The following is a 19,279-nucleotide window of genomic DNA, read 5'->3' as shown; positions in this document are numbered from 1 at the left end:
GCACTGTGCTGAGTAACTGGGCTCTTCAGTAGGAGATGTGGGAGTGGGGGGCCTGACTTGGTCGTGGCTGCCTCTGTGGGTGGATGGGAGGGGCCTGTGGGGGGAGAGGGGGAGACAGGAGGAGGAGGCAGTCAGCTTCTGGTACCTGGAGCTCACAGAAGAATTATTCTTACCCAGGAAGAACTGGCCTCAGTGATGTGCTGGTGCATAACGGCTCTTGAGATCTGACACATTTTCAGAAACTTTGCAGGCTGGTCTTTGCACCATTGGTGATTGAAATTGGCCACGGCGGGCGTATTTACACCACGGAAATCAGTGAAGTTTCCAAATCAGCCACTCGACCCTCCACACCCAGGTGGTTGGTAAGCGTTTACCTGCTTACAATGGATCAGAGCCCCAAGAATGGGGACAGGGTGCACAGTCAGAGTGCCACCATGGACTAGAGCCGTCCTGTGCGGGGACAGGCCGGAACCCGAGGGTGTCATGTGATCCCTGCCATGGATATTAAAGGGCTGCTGGTCAGAGCGGGGCCGGGAATGACAGTGTCTCCGCAGGGCCTCTAAACGGATGCCGTGTCTGTCACCTCCGACACAGAAAGGAACTTCCCGGCACTGCCCACTTCGGCACTCCGCCCCAGGCACACCGATCCTCCAAGATACCAAGCCTGTTTCCCTCTCAGCGCCTTTTGCTTGCCCCTCCCTCTGCCTGGGGACTTCCAGGTAGCGCAGGACGCGTTCTCCCACCGCAACGGGGTCTCTGCCTGCACAGACATCCCCGACCGTCCTGTGTGAAGCGGACCTCTGTCTCGCTCCATCCTCCTCCTCTTGTTCTTTTCTTTCTAACACTCAGCTCTGCTGGATACTGAGTAGCATATTTGTGTCTTTGTTTGATTGTCCCTGTCGGCACTACATTGGAAGCTCCAGGAGGGCAGGGCGGCTTCACCCTGTCGGCAGCACCTAGAACGGGGCCTGGTACAGAGCAAGCACTAAATCAGTATTCGTTAATGAATGAACGAACGGATCACACGTACCAGGCCCGATTCATTGGTGGTGGCTTACTGGAGAGTGATGCCCCAGGGCTGTCTGTAAGGTCGGGGGAGATAGCGCCATGGTACACGAACCATAGCGGCCGTCCCTGATCTGGGTCCTCAATAGCCCCTTCAGTTACCAAAAGCATTTAGGAAGAGTCTGACTATACCCGGAATGGCTGTGTATAAGGGGTCCTAGCCCTTTGAAAGGTCACATTTTTCATCCACCCATCCATCCATCCGTCTACCCAGTGAATAGTTATTGAGTATCACTATGTCTGAGATACTCTGCAGGTGATGCAGTGGTGACTACAGCTGGTCCTGGCCCATGTGGCTTCTGCGTGGGGAGGATTCAGAAGTCGAGTAGCTGTTGATGAACTTGGAGGCACCAACAGAAGAAAAAGAGCAGGACAGACAAAGAGCCAACCAGAGGAGACCAGTTTCGATGGGGGCCAGGGTGCAAGAAGGGGCCATCTGAACTGAGACCAGAGGGCTGGCTAGGTTGGGGGGCAGGTGAGAACCTTCCTGGGCGAGGGAAGGGCATGTCCTCCAGCCCCGAGGTAAGAAAACCCCGGCCTGTGCGGGGAACCGGGAGGAGGCGAGGCCAGTGCGCGCGGCGTGGAGACTGCGGTGTGGGGGGTAGGGCGGGTGACGGCTGAGCCTCTGGGAGGAGGCAGGAGGCGTGGCTCAGAAGGGGGCTTGTGAGCCATGTAAGTAGTTGGGAGTTCTCCCACATTTTAAAAGTCAGCAAACATTCATTAACGTGTAGAAGACATACTGAAACAGAATTAAAAACCGTAAGTGAATCCGGAGTCAGACCTCAGAGAATGTGCATTTTGTGACTGTCACTGGCTGCATTCGGCGAGGCTGTGGATGGGAAATGGACCCGTAGGCACTGGTGGGGATGGAGGGACTGATGAGCTCCTGTTCTTGGTGCGCCCGCAGAGGCTCCTTTGGGCTCCAGTTTGCAGCTGAGCTTAGTGGCTCCTGGTGCTGCTTGCATTTGGATTGGTGGGCGGTTAACGCTCGCTCGCGTGGGTAACTGGGCTTGTGCACGGAGCTCCTCGGATCCGGGTTCGGTACGTGCACGTCTGCGCGCATCCCTCCCTCCGCCTGTCCCGTCAGGCGCCAACGGGGCGTGAGAACAGCGGACCTCTTCTGCTGCGCCTTTAGCTTCTCTTCCTCATAACTTCTTTAGTCCGGAGGCGCCCACCCTGGTCCAGCTTGCAGAGGCACCTTCCACAGTTTGGCTTCCCTGTGTGTCTGAGCCTTTTGAAATGAAAGGTGAGCAGGTGATCATCTTCAGCTCAGTCAACCCTCAGTTACCCAGTGACCAGAGGTGCAGAGGAACGCACAGGAACGCTGAAAGGAGAAGACAGTCTGGATTAGTGTCTGTTGGGCCGTGGGGTGTAAGCGGACACACGTGCTCACAGCTGGCTTGCTCTCCACCTTTAGGCCTGGTGCTGCTTTTCCTGCTGACTTTTCCTACGAGTTGCAGAAAGAGGCCCTCTTAGATCACTGCAGATGAGGGACTCGTGGATAATCAAGATGATTTTATTTAGATCGCGTATGGTTATTCCCTTCCCTTGATGTTTCTGGGGGGGAGTCATTGGATCTCCTAGTGTTTGCGTGACATCGGGTATGCTAGTAAAACTTTTTGTGCCTGTTTCTCTACCTGTAAAATGGGGACAGCAGCCTGTATCTGTCCACGATAGACAATCACTACAGCCTCAGTTCCTTGCATCCTGGGAAGGAACATGATTCCAGTGCAGGAAGGAAACAAATTAGCCCTGAGACCACACTGCCGTGCCCCTCTGGAGGGGAGAGGCTGAGGGAGACGGGGGAAGAAAGAAGAAAAGAAGGCCTTTCGGTAAACCTCTTAGCTTGTGACAGTGAGGCCAAAGCAGACTTTTATGAGAACCACATTTGAGCCCTGGAATAAAGAATAAGAGCAACATACTTTAAAAATTATTTATGATTTTAAGCACATGAAAGGCGTATCGTGTACCCGGGGAGGGCGTAATGGGGAACAGCTGGTGAACATGTGTCTTGCCATTTCTGAGGATGTTCCTTGTTCTCCACTGTCCAAGAATAACAGCAATAACGATGCTTCTGCTGATTGTATTAACAATACTGAAGAGGGTCGGGGCGCCTTTTGTGGACCCTGCGGAACACGGGGGAAGAGCCAGGCTGCCGAGCTTGGCGGGGGCTGAGAGGGAGCTCCGGCCTTCTGCCTTCTCGGGGACCATGCAGCCCTTCCAAGGATCCGAGGTTTAAGAAGAGAGGCTGGATAGGGGAGTCAGGAAACCTGGGTTCTGAGGCCTGGTTTCACGCGACACTGGCAGCTCCCCGCCCCTCTGAGTCTCCGTTTCCCTGTCTGTGACATAGCGAGGCGGATGCTGCTGGGTGGGCCTGTGGGATTCCAGGGTGAGCGTCCTGCATGTGGAGGGGGCATCCTCATCGCCATGCTGCTTCAGCTTCTGGTACAATCAACCAGTCACCCCCCAGGCTCAGCGCCTGGCACCCAGGAGGTGCCTGGACGTGTCTGTGCTGAGAATTAACGTGTCTTTTTCATTAAATGTCTAAAGCCAAAGAAGGTCACACTTGGACGGTGCTTCCAAAGCCGTTTGGTCAGGTTCTGTCTTTTGTGATTTGTGACGTGGGTCTGGAGCGGGGCTCAGCCTCGGGCTAATTATCCCCCCTGGTGAGCGGACCCCAGGACTCTACCCGGCGCCCCTCAAATGGTGAGCTTTCCATCCTGGCCGGTGGGGACAGGGGCTGTTCCCAACCCTTGCAGACGGGTTTTCTCCAGCGTCCGGCAGCTTCCTTGCACCCCGCCACCCAGTGCTCCAAGAGGACTGCCTGCAGGGTTCTTCGCGAAGCTCTCTCCCTTTGGCTGCGCTGTCCTGGGAGCTCTGGTTGCCCTGGTCTCCCCAGACCTACAGCTAAGGCTGCTCGGCCCAGGGTGTGTGTGGGCCTCCACCTGCTTCCCTTTCCTGCCCCTCAGCCCTGGACCTCTCTCTAGGCAGTGAGCTGGAGCGATCCCAGGAGTCACCATTTTCATTTCCTGTCTCTCAGGAACTCGTTACTGCTTAATCAATGTCCAGTATCTTGAAAAGTGCTTTCTTAGTCTGTTCGGGCTGCTCTAATAAAATACCACAGACTCGGGAGGCGTGTACACAACAGAACTTCTCACAGTTCTTCTGGAGGCTAGAAGTCTGAGACCAGGGTACCAGCCTGGTTGGGCGAGAGCCCCCTTCCTGGTTCATAGCGTCACTTTCTCGCTGTGTCCTCACATGGCGGAAGGGGCTGGGAGCTCTCTGGAGTCTCTTTTATAATGGCACCAATCGCATTCACAGGGGCACCACCCTCATGACCTGATCACCTCCCAAAGGCCCCACTGTGCAATAGCCATCACGCTGGGCATCAGGATTCAGGATATGAATTTTGCGGGGACACAAACATTCCGACCAGAGCAACCATTATTTCATGTTTTTTTTTTTTTCTCTCGGTGTTTTGGTTGGTTCAGGTAGGATAAATCTGGTCCCTGTTACTCCGTCCTTGTGGGAAGTGGAAGTTCCCCAATTCTCTCTTTAGAGATGAAGAATCTGAGAGGGAGAGCCACTTGCCCAGAGTCATACAGCTCGTTAGCGTCAGCAAGGACCAGGACCAGGTCATTTGCTCCGTAGACATTAGTGTGCTCCTCCCGTGTGCACAGGGCATGCTCCCTGCTCCCCAGATGCCCACCGTCTGTTGGGGAGACAGACGCGTGAACCACAAGTTAGAGGTGAGTGTGGCAAACGTTATGACACAGGTATTCGTTCACAGGCTGCTAAGGAAGCATGGCAGCAGGAGAGTGGCTAAGGAGGGTTTCCTGGGAAAGCTGGTACCTGAGCCCAGTGGAGGAGAAGGAGGGTCATTCAGGTGGAGAGGGAGGGGAGAAGTTCCAGGAATAGGTACGACACGTGCAAAGGCACAGAGGCAGGAGGCAGGTCCTCTGTCCTCCAAGCTTAGCGTCCACGGTAGCGTGCATGGGGCCGCCCGCCATGTTTGACTGTGGGCATGGGCCGTTGCGTCTGCCTGGGTGTGTGTTAGGGCCTCCGTCAGGGCTGTGGGGTGGAGGTCGCCTTGACGGTTCTGCTGGGACTCTGGCCTTTTGCACCGTTTACATTGTTCCTGGAGGTAAATGATGCTGTTTGTAGGGCTTTGGAGCACCCCTCCCCCCATCAGGGAATAGTCAGGATTTATCCTGGTCCCATCCCTGGTCCCTCCAGAAACATGCCACAGGCCCCACTCCCCTTAGCTCGCTTCTCTAGGGAGCTCTGCCAGACCCACTGCTAAGAGGAGGTTCAAGACCAGCTCGGAGGTGCTCAGCTAACCGTCTTCCAGGACAAGGCCCTGGGGCAGGTGCCGGTCGTTAATCCGCATGGATGGAATACAGACCCTCCTGGCGTCTACCGGGACTGGGCAACCCCGTGCGCCCTTGCAGCTGGTGCCGACAGGCCGGGAGACCTTTCGGCCGGCCGGTGGCTTTGGGCGGTGGCTTTCTTCTCCATCCTGGTTTCCCTCTACCAGGGCCTGTTACCTGACGACTGTTCTGTCCCCGGCCTGGGCTCCTGCAGCGGCAGCAACTGCTGTCATCAGTGCTGGGTCCCCAGAGGTTTATCATTTGTTCGTTTGTTTAACCATAGGGGATGGTTGGACAGTGTCCTGCCTTCGTGGAGACCGTTTGGTGGGGAGGCTGGATATGAATCAAATAATCATTCAAATAAATGTAAAATCATAGCTACGATAAGTGCTGTGAAGGCGAGGAATTGGGGCCTCGAAAGGCTGTGAAGATGGGGCTTGACCTTGTCTGGAAGCCAGGAAAGACTTCCCCCAGGATGTGACAATTGAGTGAGAACTCAAGTGTGAACACAGGTTGGTGAGGGGGAGGGAGGAGGTGAAGGGTATAGAGTACTAAAAATGCTGCCCGAGGCTGGTGGCTGGGTGCAGTGAGCAGGGGACCGTGGGGCAAGGAGAAGGTGGAGACTTCTACGGGACCCCCCAGGCTGCGTGGAGAATTTTGGTTTTTATCATAAGAGCAATGGGTGATGGTTGAAGCCTTTTCCGCAGGGAGGTGACATGATCAGATTTTTGCTTCAGAAACTTCACTCTGGCTCCAACGTGGAGACCAAATTAGAGGTGGACAAAAGTGGGGTTGCCAGATAAAATACAGCGTGCCTAGTTAAACCCAAAGTTCAAATAAACAATGAATACTTTGTTTAGTGTCAACCTAAGTATGTCCTAAATACTGCAGCGGACATACTTAGACAACAAAATGATTGTGGCTCTAGTATAATTTCTTTTATGTGAGTCTGCCCTCCGGTTGTCTTTTTTAATGAAAAAATTGTTTCATTAAAAGTTAAAATTTATTGTTTACCTCCAATGCACATTTAACCGGACTTCTTGCATTTCTACTTGTTAAATCTGGCAGCCCTAAGCAAGAGAGGTGGGAAGCCACTTATTGCTGTAGTTGAAGCCTCCTTAGACTAGGAAACCAGAGGTGGACATGGGGAAAGTGGACAAAGGAGAAACACCCTCGGTCGGTCCAAGTCTGTCGTTCCAAGGCATCTAGGATGCAGAGCCAGTCAGCTTCCCTCCTGCTCTGAAACTTGAATTGCCACGCACGTGCCCTTTAAAGACGCATGGTTACGGGTATGGTGAACACGCTGCAGGACACGTGCCCGGTTGGAACCTACCCTAAATGACCTGTGAGATGTGTTGGGATACGGTGAACGGGTCATCTTTCTGCCCCTGTCCCTCCAGGCCCAAGGATGCCCCAGAGGTGAGCTCTTTGCATCTAGGTGACCGATGGCAGGAGGGTCAAGAGCTTTATAACAGTAGGGGCAGTAGAGTAAGGTGCACACTGTTTTCCCCCGATGTTCACTCACGTCGCGGCAGAGGAAGAGTAGAGTGAAGCGCCAAGGTCGCAGGCTCTGCCACGAGGTTCCGAGGCTCCAGCACTTCTTATCTGGTTGACACTCTCTGTGTGATCTCGACTGAGATTCTTAACCCCTCTCGTTGTTTTTTCTTTTTGCGGTACGCGGGCCTCTCGCTGCCGTGGCCTCTCCCGTTGCGGAGCACAGGCTCCGGACGCGCAGGCTCAGCGGCCACGGCTCACGGGCCCAGCCGCTCCGCGGCACGTGGGATCTTCCCAGAGTGGGGCACGAACCCGTGTCCCCTGCATCGGCAGGCGGACTCTCAGCCACTGCGCCACCAGGGAAGCCCAACCCCTCTCGGTTTTTAGAGGCACATCTTTAAGATCAGTGCTGATGTACATCAAGCCAGGTGCATAGGAGATGCTTAGAAATGGTCTGTGCTCCCAGAAGTAAACGGTCCCCTCGGTTCAGAAGGCTGGCTCCTTCTTTGTGCAGAACCCACCTGATGAATTTCTTGATTCACAGCTCTGATGTTGTTCTTGTTCACACCCTTCGCTGACTTCCCGTCGCCTCGTGCAGTGGGATCTCCATGCACTGGTCTCCGTGTGCCTTTCTGCCGTGAACCGTCACCATTCCCCCATCAGAACCCGAGCACCAAAGAACCAGGCTGTGAACCCTTCTTAAATCCAGCTTGAACTTTTTAACTTTTTTGGTTGGCTTGGAATGTCTTTGCTGATACCTGTTCGAGCCTGATTCATTAAAAGTATGTATAAGGTGAGGTTAAGAGAAGTATGATCAAAGAAGATAAAACACATGTAGAGGCTAAAATAAATGCCCATCACTAGGGAAGTGACTAAACAAATTAGAACTCGTACCCACTGTGTCATATGGTGCCTTCATGAAGGTAGTTCTACGTGGACTGACTTGGAAAGACACGTACTCGGGATATATCGCTAAACGAGAAAAGCAAATTGTAGAATTATACCATCGTACCTGTGAAGTATGATCACAGGTGTGTTTGGAAAGGGATTCAGTTACATATAATACGTATGGAGAGAGTCAGTATAAAACATACTCCAAATTGTGAATGGAGATTTCCTCTGCAGTGGAGGATGGGATGGGATCGGACGTGAAAGGAAGCTGTTGATGTTAGTTAATATACTTCTTGGTTTTGGTCTCTTTTTTTTTTGGCCACACCGCATGGCACGTGGGATCTTAGTTCCCTGGCCAGGGATTGAACCCGTGCCCCCCCTGCAGTGGAAGCGTGGAGACTTAACCACTGGATCGCCAGGGAAGTCCCTGGTTTTGGTTTCTTTGTTTACTAGAACTGTGTTAATTTTGTGATTGAAATTAAGTCAAAAGGCATAGAGAAGTGTATCAGAAGAGATAAATAAACTGGGCTTGTGTTTCAGTTGTTAGATTGGGGAGGTTCTCCCCCTTCCCACTGATTATCATGACTTTATTAAAGAACAGAAAAACAAAAGAAGGTCCCCTTTCTGTTCAAGGCCCAACAGAAATGCTGCCCTCCTTAGGCAGCACTTTTCTGATTCTTCAGCCGGACGTGCTGTCTCCTTTCTCTGAGCCCTCAAAGCATTTTGAGTGTCTTTTGTGGCATTTTTCTCCATCAATATTACAAGTGTTTTGTACATGTTTTACAGCCGCTCTAGATTTAAGCATCTTAAGGATATCTTGATAGAGAACACAGCCGGCTTTCCAGTCGGAGGGTCTGGCTGTGACTCTTATCTGGTCATCTACTGCAGCAGGACAAATTAACCCCAGCTTACTCAGTAAGACACAGCCATTTTATTCTGTCCCGTGAATTTTTGCTCAGTATCTTGAGCAGAGCTAGACGGGGTGATTCTTCTCCACGTGGTGTTGACTGGGGTCATGTGGTGGTATTCGGCTTGGGGTTGAGCTGGACAGCAATGTCCAGGAAAGCCTCCCTCACACGCCTGATGCTTGGCGGGGTAGGCAGAAGGCTGGGCTCAACCTCGTCCTTTCCCTGTCTGAGTCCTCTCCGCACGTCTCCTCAGACTTCCTGCCGGCGGCTCAGAGCTTCAAGAGACCAAGGCAGACCAAGCCAGAAGCTGCCCATCTTCTTAAAGGGTGGAACTGGCATAGTGTCCCTTCTGCTGCACTGGGCAGGCAGCCCCAGAGCCCATCCAGACTTAAGGGGGTGGAAACAGAGATGCCGCCTCTTGAATGGAGAACTTGTGTGGAGAAAAAAAATCTGTGGCCATTGTTAATCCACCAGAGCTTTGCTATGACAAGTACAACCTCTGTGTCTCAATGACAGCATCCGTAAATTAGAAAGACCAGAAGCTATAGTGTATGCAGACGACTCTGTACGTTATGAAAAACCATAGGTACCATAAATACCAGTGATGATCTTGGTACTGACGCAGCGCTTTACTCGAGGCAGGTACTCGCTAGGTGCCTAGTACTTTGACAGCAGACTCATTTATCAGACGTCTCCTAAGAAGAGCACAAGAGAAGTGATGCTGGACCGTCACATAGGGGCGTGGTCTGGTTGGAGAGTACAGACTTGGGATTGGGTTGACACGAGTTAGATCCAAGCAGTCGCCCAGTTACTATCTGTGTGACCTTTGTTGACTCATCTCACCTTTTTGAGCCTTAATTTCCTCATCATAACAGGACCGTAATATTATCTAGCTGGCTGGGTGCAGTGTGCATTGGAGCTCATTTGAGTAAAGCCCTTAGTATGGTGACGGTCACACAGTAGGTCTTCTGTGATGATATAACAAAGATGTATAGAAAGTCTGCACTCGTCACCGCACTCCTCCTTCCCTGCACTCGTCACCTCCATTCACACAAACAGTTGAGGGGGTTCACCACCTTGTGAAAGCAGGGGAGGAAGGGCAGGACCCTCCTGCTGGCTTCCCCAGTCTCGTCCTCTCCCCAGAGTGTCCCCTATGGGGGTGAATCTGAGCCCCCTGCAGCTCTGGCTGTGGGTCCTTCTCCTCTGAGCGTTGGACGAGGCCTCCTCCTCACACCTGTGGCTTTGCCGTCGTAGAGGTACGTGATCAAGTCAGAAGGCAGCATCGCGAAGACGTTCAACGAGATCCTGCAGAAGCTGAGCGCACCCCTGAAGCCCCGAGTGCCCGAGCACAGTAACGACAGGATGAAAAACCTCTCCTACCCGTTCTCCAGGGAGAAAATGTACCTGTGAGTATTGGAACTCTGGAGGTGGGGCCGCGTGGGGGATGGGAAGGGACATCAAGCACCACTTGGGGCCTCAGCTCGTGAGCCGAGTGCCCGGGTGCCTGGGAGATGGGGGAGGAAGCCTGCTCTCAGGGTGGAATACTCCGTGTGTCTGCCTTCCCAATCCCTGTCCCTGAGCGAGATGATCGCAGATAGCTCCTGAATGTTCATGCTGTGGCTTCTGGGAAAACTTGCCATTTCAGTCACTTTGTGTGATGGATGGAGAATCAGGGAGCAGACAGCCAGAAACTTCGGGACTCTGTGAGCAAAGTGGTCCGATACCTGTTTACCTTCTGCAGGGAAACCACTCTGCTGTGTTCCCAGTCTAACAGGGTTTCAAGATATTGTGATAATGCAGAGAGACGGTGGATGAAGCTTCTGGACGTCTGTCTTCTCAGCTGCCAGCTCGTGCCCTCACTGACCCAGAGGAGGGGAGGGAATAGGTCTTCTTCTCAGAGATGGCCTTTTGGGAAGCCTTTGGAAGGGGGAGTCGTGGTTGGGAAGTGGGAGATGCAGAAGCCAAGCGCTACTTCTGTTTTAGGAGCTAATGATAAAATAAGAAACTTTCAAGAGCGGTAAGAGAATCGAGTGAGAGAGGGAAAGGAATGGGCTTGGAAAAGAAGCCAAGACACAGGATCTGTGCTTTTGGAGGAGGTGGTGTCGGTAGGCTGTGTTTCTGCCATTCATTGGGTACCATCTCTGCCCACCTCTGCCGTGTTAGATAACAATCTTGTACACATGCACGTGCTCCCTCATTGAGTTTTTACCCCTTAACGATTCTGGTACCAATTCTGGTCACCAGTTCCAATGTGTGTGTGGGTCTTCCCGCACCACCAAGAAATTCTCCGACACCAGCTGGGTGCCCTACAATTCAACTCAGTTCTGACACTGTTTACCTGGAAATAGCATCAGATTGCTCAGGCTGAGGGCTCAGTGTCACAAGACTGCCCCGCACTTCAGATGCCTAAGCAAGTCCAGGTTGCGACCTGTGCTTCTGACCGACTGGCTACAAGTCAGAGGTTCTCACGACCCCCTCCTTGCGTTCGACTAATTTGCTAGAGTGGCTCACAGAACTCAGGAAACCAGTTTACTCGCTGGATTACCGGTTTATTATAAAGGATGTTAAAGGATACAGGTCAACAGCCAGGTGAAGAGATACATAAGGCGAGGTCCCGAACAACGGCGCTTCTGTCCTCGTGAGTTTCGGGCTCAGCGTGAAAACGTTTTGATTCACCAACCCAGAAGCTGTTCAAACTGCATCCTTTTGGATTTTTATGGAGGTTTCATTCCATAGGCGTGATTGATCAAATCATTGGCCATTGGTGACTGATCCAACCTCCAGTCCCGCTCTGCTCCCCGGAAATCAGTGGGTAGGACTGAAAGTTCCAACCCTGACTCCTGGTGGTTTCCCTGGCAACCAGCCCTATCCTTAGCGGCTTTCCAAACGTCACCTCATTAACATAAACTCACTGGTGGTTGAAAGGGGCTTGTTATGAATAACATGACACTCCTGTCACCTTTATGGCTCTGAAGCAATTTCAGGAACTGAGGGCAGGAGACCAAATACTATAACAAAAGATGCTCTTATGGCTCAGAAAATTCCTAGGGCTTGGGAAGCTGTGAGCACAGGGGATAAAGACCAAAATATATATTTATTATAAATCACAGTGTCACACTCCCATTGTGAAGCGGCCGTCCAGATATAATTATCCCTCTATTATGGAGAGGAAACCAAGGCCCAGGATCTGTCCAAGGTCATGAAAGCTTAAGTGGCTGGACTGGGCTTGGCACGTTGACCTCCCGGCCGGCTGCTGTTTTTGCACTCTGAGCCTCCTCTACATCCCCGCTTCCTTGGGCCCTGTCTCCACACCGGCGCTGGCATCTGACCGGCCACCTCCCACACGGCTCCGTTCGCTCAGCCCCTGTGATCCCCAGGCCAGTTCTTCACCCCCGGCCAGAATATGCTCTCCATCCTCTGAGTTTTCATAGCAATGGTCTGCATGTGTCCACGTTCTCCTCTGCATCAATTGCTTGGAAACACCCCCCGCCCCCATCCCCAGTGGCTGGGCTCCCAGGGGGCCGGGGGCATGGTTCAGGTGTCTGTGTGCCCTCCAGCACAGTGCCCTAAGGACAGTCACACAGGTGTTTTTTTTTAACATCTTTATTGGAGTATAATTGCTTTACAACGGTGTGTTAGTTTCTGCTGTGTAACAAAGTGAATCAGTTATACATATGTTCCCATATCTCTTCCCTCTTGTGTCTCCCTCCCTCCCACCCTCCCTGTCCCACCCCTCTAGGTGGTCACAGAGCACCGAGCTGATCTCCCTGTGCTATGTGGCTGCTTCGCACTAGCTATCTACCTTACATTTGATAGTATATATATGTCCATGCCACTCTCACTTCGTCCCAGCTTCCCCTGCCCCTCCCCGTGTCCTCAAGTCCATTCTCTGCGTCTGCGTCTTTATTCCACACAGGTGTTTTTTTGAGTGAAAGGTCAACATTTGAAGTTTACAACAGACACAGGTCTTGCATAATTGGGAGTTTGGTATCTAATTGCTGTGACAACAGTGACAACATTAAATGAAAATTTGAAAAAGTTATAAGCCCAACATCCTGAAACTGCACTCTTTTCTGTTGTTGAGTTTTGTTTTTCTGTTTTTTTTTTTTCCCAGCCACGCCGTGCGGCTTGCAGGATCTTAGTTCCCTGACCAGGGATTGAACCTGGGCCCTCGGCAGTGGCAGTGCTGAGTCCTAACCACTGGACCGCCAGGGAGTTCCCCGTTGTTGTGTTTTTACTGTCTTTGTCCACACACAGGAATCCTTTCTATATACTTTCGTTTTTAAAACTCATCACAGTATAATGTTTTTCTATGATAGTCTAACTTTTTCTACAGTATTTCTAAAGTTTTCATAATTATAATTTTCAATGGCTATATGATAATCTATCCTTTAGGTTTTGGAATTGCGTCTTAGCTCCATAGTCTTTGTTATAAGTAAGTTTGTAATGAACATTTTCATTTACGGACCTTTTTTTTCCGCTGAATTAATTTTCCCAGTGATACATTTCTATGATAAGTTTTCAGAATTACTGGGTCAGCAAGAGTGTAAATGTTGTGAGTGTGTGTGTGGCTTACACATCTTGCTATGTTGCTTTCTAGAGGTTTGCTCTGGGCCTGGGGTGACAGTAGTCCCAGGACAAGGATAATGAAATGAATTGACCTGCTTTCTTGGTGTCGCCAGGTACAACATTCAGGACGAGGACACCTTCTTTGATAGTGCTACCCGTAGCCGCATTGTAAGTAAACCGGCTAACCAGGTGCTGAACCAGGTGTGGTGGGCTCGGGAGGGGGAGAGGAAGCCTGGATCCCCTTTGGCAGGACATCTCTTGCCCTCCCTGCTGCCTCCCATCATCCTTTGCTTGGAGTTGCCTAGCAACTGGAAGGAGCGTCCAGGAGCTTCCCAATCCCAGTATCGAAATAGCCAACAACTCCTCTCACTCTTGGCTTGAGACGGGGGTCTTCTCTTTATGGTTCTCCACCCAGGCCCTTCTTGGAATCACAAAAGCAGGGAATGTCAGAGCTGGGGGGGGGGACTTTCAGCTAGTCAGGTGACCCCCTTGCTTGACAGTTGAGGAAACTGAGGCTCTGAGATGCAATGAATTGAAAAAAAATTCAGGCAGATCGTTTTGTGTCCAAATGAGGGCTCATTGCTGGGCTGCTGAGTTTCTTTCTTTCATTCCCAAAGAAGTCCTGCGCGTTGCTGTCACGGGGAATGCTGGAGCTGGGCAGTTTGTCCAAGGACAAAATTGCCAGCCCATTCAATAGGAAGCCAGCGTTTGTCACTGTAGCCATTCTTCTACTGTCTTCTTGCCTTTTGCAGTCAAGGTTTTGGATTTTGCGGGATGGTTGATTCCACTGAAAATCTGCATAGGGCCTGGGCCCTGCGGCCCCAGTCTGAGCTGTAGGGCATCTCTGTTCACGGATCCATTTATCCCCTCCACCCCTGGAGAGCATCCAGCCTATGGACAGAAGAGGGGAGAGAAAAAGGGGCCCAAGGAACGCTGGACACTTAGGCCACAGTGGAAACATGGCAGTGTGCTTCCATTGATCCCTAGGAAAGAACTTAAGTTTCAACAGGAGGAGGAATAAGCTTTAGATACCTAGAGGACTTCCAAGTCAGCAGGGTGATGAGAAGGGTACGAAGGGGCAGGTGATTGGAGGAAGATACAGAACATTTCCAAGTCACGCTGAAAACACGGCCCTGACTCTTTGCTTGTAGGATGGGCAAGAAAACACCTCAGGTCCCTTGGCCTAGTGTTCTAGGAAGATTTAACACGGGCATATGATTTCTTTTATCTTCCTACAGAAAAAAGCATAAGCTTCCCATTGTTTTAGTTGATGCTGTTACAAGCTGTAAGTCTCCCCATAGCTTGGGTCCCACGACTGGGGGGGACGTTATAAGGCACTGTGGAAATTACCCGATAATTGCAAAGTGCTTATAGAATAATAGGCTGCCACATAAATGCTGTTCCTAATTATTATTGCAGTTGGATACTATACCGCATTAGAAGTGAATTAAACATTCTTGGACCCCATTCTGCTGGAAGTTATTTACTTACCACTCCCTGTAGGTCTGTGGCTGGAACGTGGGAGTGTGAATGATGATGGAGTAACACATCTTTTCTCGTTCTGGAAGCTTCTTCCTTCCCCTCCTGCCCTTTTCCCAGTCCACCGCACATTGTGACGGGGGGAGAAAAGGGCCTTGGGTTTTGTTCTGGGGTCTGCTCCGCCCTGGGCTTTGGTCTGAGGACCTCACCTGCATCTCCCAGTGCCCCCTTTCCCGTGGGCGTCTGGGCAGCCCAGCTGTCTGTCCCAACGCCGATTTCCTTCCTGGAGCCGGGAGCAGGCTTGAGACCCCTTGGAGGTTGGCCTGCAGGTTTACTCTGCCCTGGGTCCCTGCTTCCTTGGCTGGGGTGCTCTCGGCACCCCGCCCTCCCGAGTGAGCGACAGGGTCCCTGCAGGCCCCGCAGTCGGGGCTGTTGACCTGTTGATGGTGCAGCGGTCACCGAGCAGCAGCCTGCCGTGTGCCCAGGATGTGCTGTGACACCTGGAGTCTTGAGGATGGGTGGGACCTGCTCTGACTGGGGAGGCGTGATAAGGACTTGGGGGAAAAGCAGAGAAGCGATAGCACCAAGGGCCAAGATGTAGGTGGCCCTTTTCTAGTTGCCAAAGCGCTTTCATGGGTCCCCAAAGCAGCTCTGAGAGACAGCTCCATTGCAGGGGGGCCCGCGGGCCCTCAGGACCTGCAGGGAGCTCGCTCAGGACCCCTCAGCGGCAGGGCACTGTTGGGGCTGGTGGGGCGGGCACGCCCCCCCTCGCCTTCCCTCCCGGCTTCCTGCTGGGCCCTCCAGGGGGATGTGAGTCTGGGCTCCCCTTCCCTCCTGTGACTGCAGTCAATTTACAGGCTTTTCTTTATTTTGCGGGGGGGGGGGGGTGGCAAACGGGGTGTGTGTGCGAGAGGGGTTAGATGCTTTGTTGGAATGTCCGTGAGCTTGGCACATGCCTGCCCATCCCCCCCCCCACCCCGGGCTGGGGACGCACCATGTGGCCCAGATGCTCATGGCTGAACTGTCATCTGTTTTAGGTACACGAGATCCTGAAGCGCACCACCTGCTCTCGAGCCAACAACATGATGGGTGAGGACCCTCCCCCCGGGGGCCGTGCTGACAGGGGCTGGGGGCCAGGGAGACTGAGAACAAGACAAACAGACGCCCGCGTGGAGGGGACGCCCTGCCTGCCCCCTGACCTTCACCCCGGGTCTCTGTCCTCCCTCTCCTTTCCTTGGATCCTTGCTGACACCTTTCACTTGATCCCGAAAATTCAGCTCCTCTCCCTTCACAGTCTCCATAAGGTTTTAATAACCACCCAAATCATGGCAGCTTTTTTTTTTTCTTTTTCGGTACGCGGGCCTCTCACTGTTGTGGCCTCTCCCATTGCGGAGCACAGGCTCCGGACGCGCAGGCTCAGCGGCCGTGGCTCACGGGCCCAGCCGCTCCGCGGCATGTGGGATCTTCCCGGACCGGGGCACGAACCTGTGTCCCCTGCATCGGCAGGCGGACTCTCAACCACTGCGCCACCAGGGAAGCCCCATGGCAGCTTCTAATTCGTTTGTTTTTAAGAAGAAAGGCATCTTAGAGGCCTTTTAGTCCAAGCCCCTCACTTGATGTCAGAGAAGCTGAGTCTCAGAGAGGGTGAATCAGTCTGACGGTACCTCTTCTGAGTGCAGCGTCCTTGTCACCACTAAACCTGTCTGGCTAAACCTGTTTGCCTTGTGGTTTGGTTTTTGAACCTGGGGGTGTTTGTGTTTGAAGCAGGACCCGCAGTGTTTGGGAGCTTGCAGTATAAGGCAGGCGGTCCGGATGCTGACGGGTGGTGGAGGGGACGCAGGCGGGGTGACACGCTGAGCTTAGGTCCACGCGCGGTGTCCCGTCCACACGGTCCCCCTGCAGGTGGAATGCTCTTTCCAAAGGGGCCGCTGTCACTCATCACTCAGAACATACCCTGGGCTGACAAACCTTGGGCTTTGGAGGCAGCTTTTAGTTGAAAAGAGTCATTTAGAGGCAAGTCTAGGGAATAAAGTAGGCCGTCAAGCTGAGGAGCAGGAACCACGATGGCAGTGATAATAGCTAACGTTGGAGAGTTTATGTGGGGTCCATATGCTGCCTGAGGACTGAGGGAAGGGGTTGAAGAGGGAGTCGGAGCAGGCGCAGTGTAGTGACAGTATCATTAGAACAGAGCGGGACCTCTCAAGGGGGCGACTGTATGTGACTCTGCTTTGATGTATTCATGGCACGACAACATTTTAAATACCACTCCAGTGTTAAAAGATCAAATCTTCTATGTGGTGGTGTTTGTCTGGAGCTGATGAGACGAGACTCTGAGTGAGGCGATGCACTGGCCCCTCAGTCCCACGGGATGGACCGAAGCCCTCACTTTGAGCACTTGTAACCGAGGACCACCAGAGGCGTCAAGAGGTCTGAGGATGTAGTTTGTATTTTCCCATGGCCTCTATCAAAGTTCCGGAATTTACCGTCACTTCGAGTCCAGTTCACTCCTCGGTTCCAGTAATCTGCCTTTTATTCACTCACACCCTCTTTGGTTGGACTGCTCCCTCGGGTGTCACAGGTGACTGCATACTGCCCGCGTTGCACGGCCTTTTCCTCCGTCTTCGTCTTCCTGTGTCCTTCCAGACCCTGTCACTGTACCCAGGGAGGATCCTGCTTCTCCTTCCTGGACCACACTTGCTTTGCTTTCTCTTCCTCCTCCCCCATTTTCAAGGTTGTCTTCTCCACGTTCCCTTGGCCTCCTGACTCTCACTTTGTACAGAAGACGTGCAGCTGTGAATTTCTGTTTCCCACTTCTCTCCCCCATGGCACACCAGCCTTTCCAGCGACCAGCTGGATACCTCCACTGATATATTCCCACAACCTTGAAATCAACATCTGGCTGTGCCCATTTCCATCTCATTCCTCTCTCACCCTGTCCATCTCTCCTGCCTTTCTTCCTGTTAATGTGACTGCTGCCCTCTCTGGTTTCATTCCTGCTGTTCCCTTTGCTGGGATGTCCTTCCCCACGTCTCACCCGGGCCCACCCCCAGACCGAATACCCCTGTCCCCCAGGTTCTCCCTTTATGCCCTCTCCTCGGAACTCCCATCAAGTCTGATGTCTTTCTTGGTGATTATCTGTGTCCGTGGCTTAGACCCCCGAGACAGTCCTTGAGATGTGTCTGGATCATCTTTTATCCCCCAGTGCACTCGGCTGGCTGCCCTGCACGTTCTACTCAGTCGATTTGCTTTAGTGAATTAATTAAACGTGCTCAGCCGGCTAGTGTCATAGCAGTAGCTGGTGAGTTCCCTGTGATGTGTGTTTGTGGACAAATGACTTAACTTCTCTCCAACCCAGTTTTCCCTTTTAGGTAAGAATTACGTGTCTTGGAGAGTTTTTGTAAAGATTAAATGGGAAACTGTTAGTTTGTTTTGTAAACTGGGAAGTCCTTAAAAACTAAAGTTTGTCGTGAGGGACAGCCTCCAGATTGTTGAAAAGCCATTAGAGACCCTCTGTTTTTTTTTCCCTTTGAGGATCAGTTTGTTTGTTTGTTTGTTTTCTGATCTCACAAAGTCAGACATCTTAAGGATTTTGTTGTTGAGTAGTTTTCAAAAATTTCTTTCTTTTTTGACATTCAGAAAACATTTATTGAGCACCTGCTGTGTGTCAAATGATGTTCTAGAAACTGAGAGATGGCAGGATGAATTGGACCTACTTTCTGTTCTTGCGGGGCTCTTAGTGTAACCAGGTGGACAGACACGTAAACAGATAATTATGAGGTCATCTGGCAGGTATGCTCTTAGAAGTGTACAGAGGGCAAGGGGAGCACAGATTGAGAGCAGCCAGCTCCCACGGATGCATCTAAACATCATCGTAAGTTATCCAGTGTTAGCTTCGTGACTCCCCGGGAAGGCAGGTATGTCAGGAATTATCATCTCCAGTTACCGAGGTGCACAGACAGGAGGGGTGTCTTCTCCAGAGCCGCATACTGAGACACTGTTAGAACTGGGTCTAGAACCTGGGTTCCCTCCTCCGAGCCTCTTTCCTCTGCCTTTGGGATGCAGGGAACTCAGCGTGGCGTTTGGCTGTCTTTATGGGCTGTTGGTTCCACGGTAGTTGCTGATGGTTTACTAGCTCCTAACAAGGGACTGGACTCTGCTTCCCAGTAGAGGAGAACGCTGACGGCCGATTCTCAGGTTCTTTGACTTCCGCCTGGGAAAATACAGTAGGACCCTTTAAGCTTTTTGGCCAACTTACCATCTTACTTAGAAGATCAGAAAGAATGAGGAATGTGATAACATTGTGAGGCCTCAGGATAATACGGACCTTTGAGCCATGGGTAACTTTTGATTTTATTGCCCTTCTCTCTGGTTTTATAGAGAAACACACATGGGCTTAGAATTGGCTTAGATTTCCTGCAGAGGAGGGTTGCCTCATAAAAATAAAAGAAAAAGGAAGAACAGGACTGTGTGCGGAATTGTTTTCCAAGGCATTTTCATTGATCC

General features: G+C 51.9%; 1 protein-coding gene and 1 non-coding gene across 4 annotated transcripts in view; one reads left to right on the top strand and one right to left on the bottom strand.

The window, feature by feature from the left end:
- ANO2 (anoctamin 2) overlaps positions 1–19,279 on the top strand; it is a 333,147-nt gene that overhangs the window by 82,665 nt on the left and 231,203 nt on the right. For all 3 annotated transcript variants that reach the window (XM_027093346.1, XM_027093345.1, XM_027093344.1), the window contains 3 exons: positions 9,983–10,134; positions 13,411–13,465; positions 15,814–15,865. In XM_027093346.1, the coding sequence (XP_026949147.1) occupies positions 9,983–10,134; positions 13,411–13,465; positions 15,814–15,865 (259 nt within the window). The remainder of the gene's footprint in view (positions 1–9,982; positions 10,135–13,410; positions 13,466–15,813; positions 15,866–19,279) is intronic.
- On the bottom strand, positions 12,871–12,943 carry TRNAG-GCC (transfer RNA glycine (anticodon GCC)). The gene has a single exon. It is a non-coding gene; the product is annotated as a tRNA-Gly (tRNA).

Source organism: Aethalodelphis obliquidens, unplaced genomic scaffold (genome assembly GCF_003676395.1).
Source record: "Aethalodelphis obliquidens isolate GAN/ISIS:26980383/991018 unplaced genomic scaffold, ASM367639v1 scaffold83, whole genome shotgun sequence".
NCBI lineage: Eukaryota > Metazoa > Chordata > Mammalia > Artiodactyla > Delphinidae > Aethalodelphis > Aethalodelphis obliquidens.
This window is presented reverse-complemented; position numbering and strand designations above follow the sequence as displayed.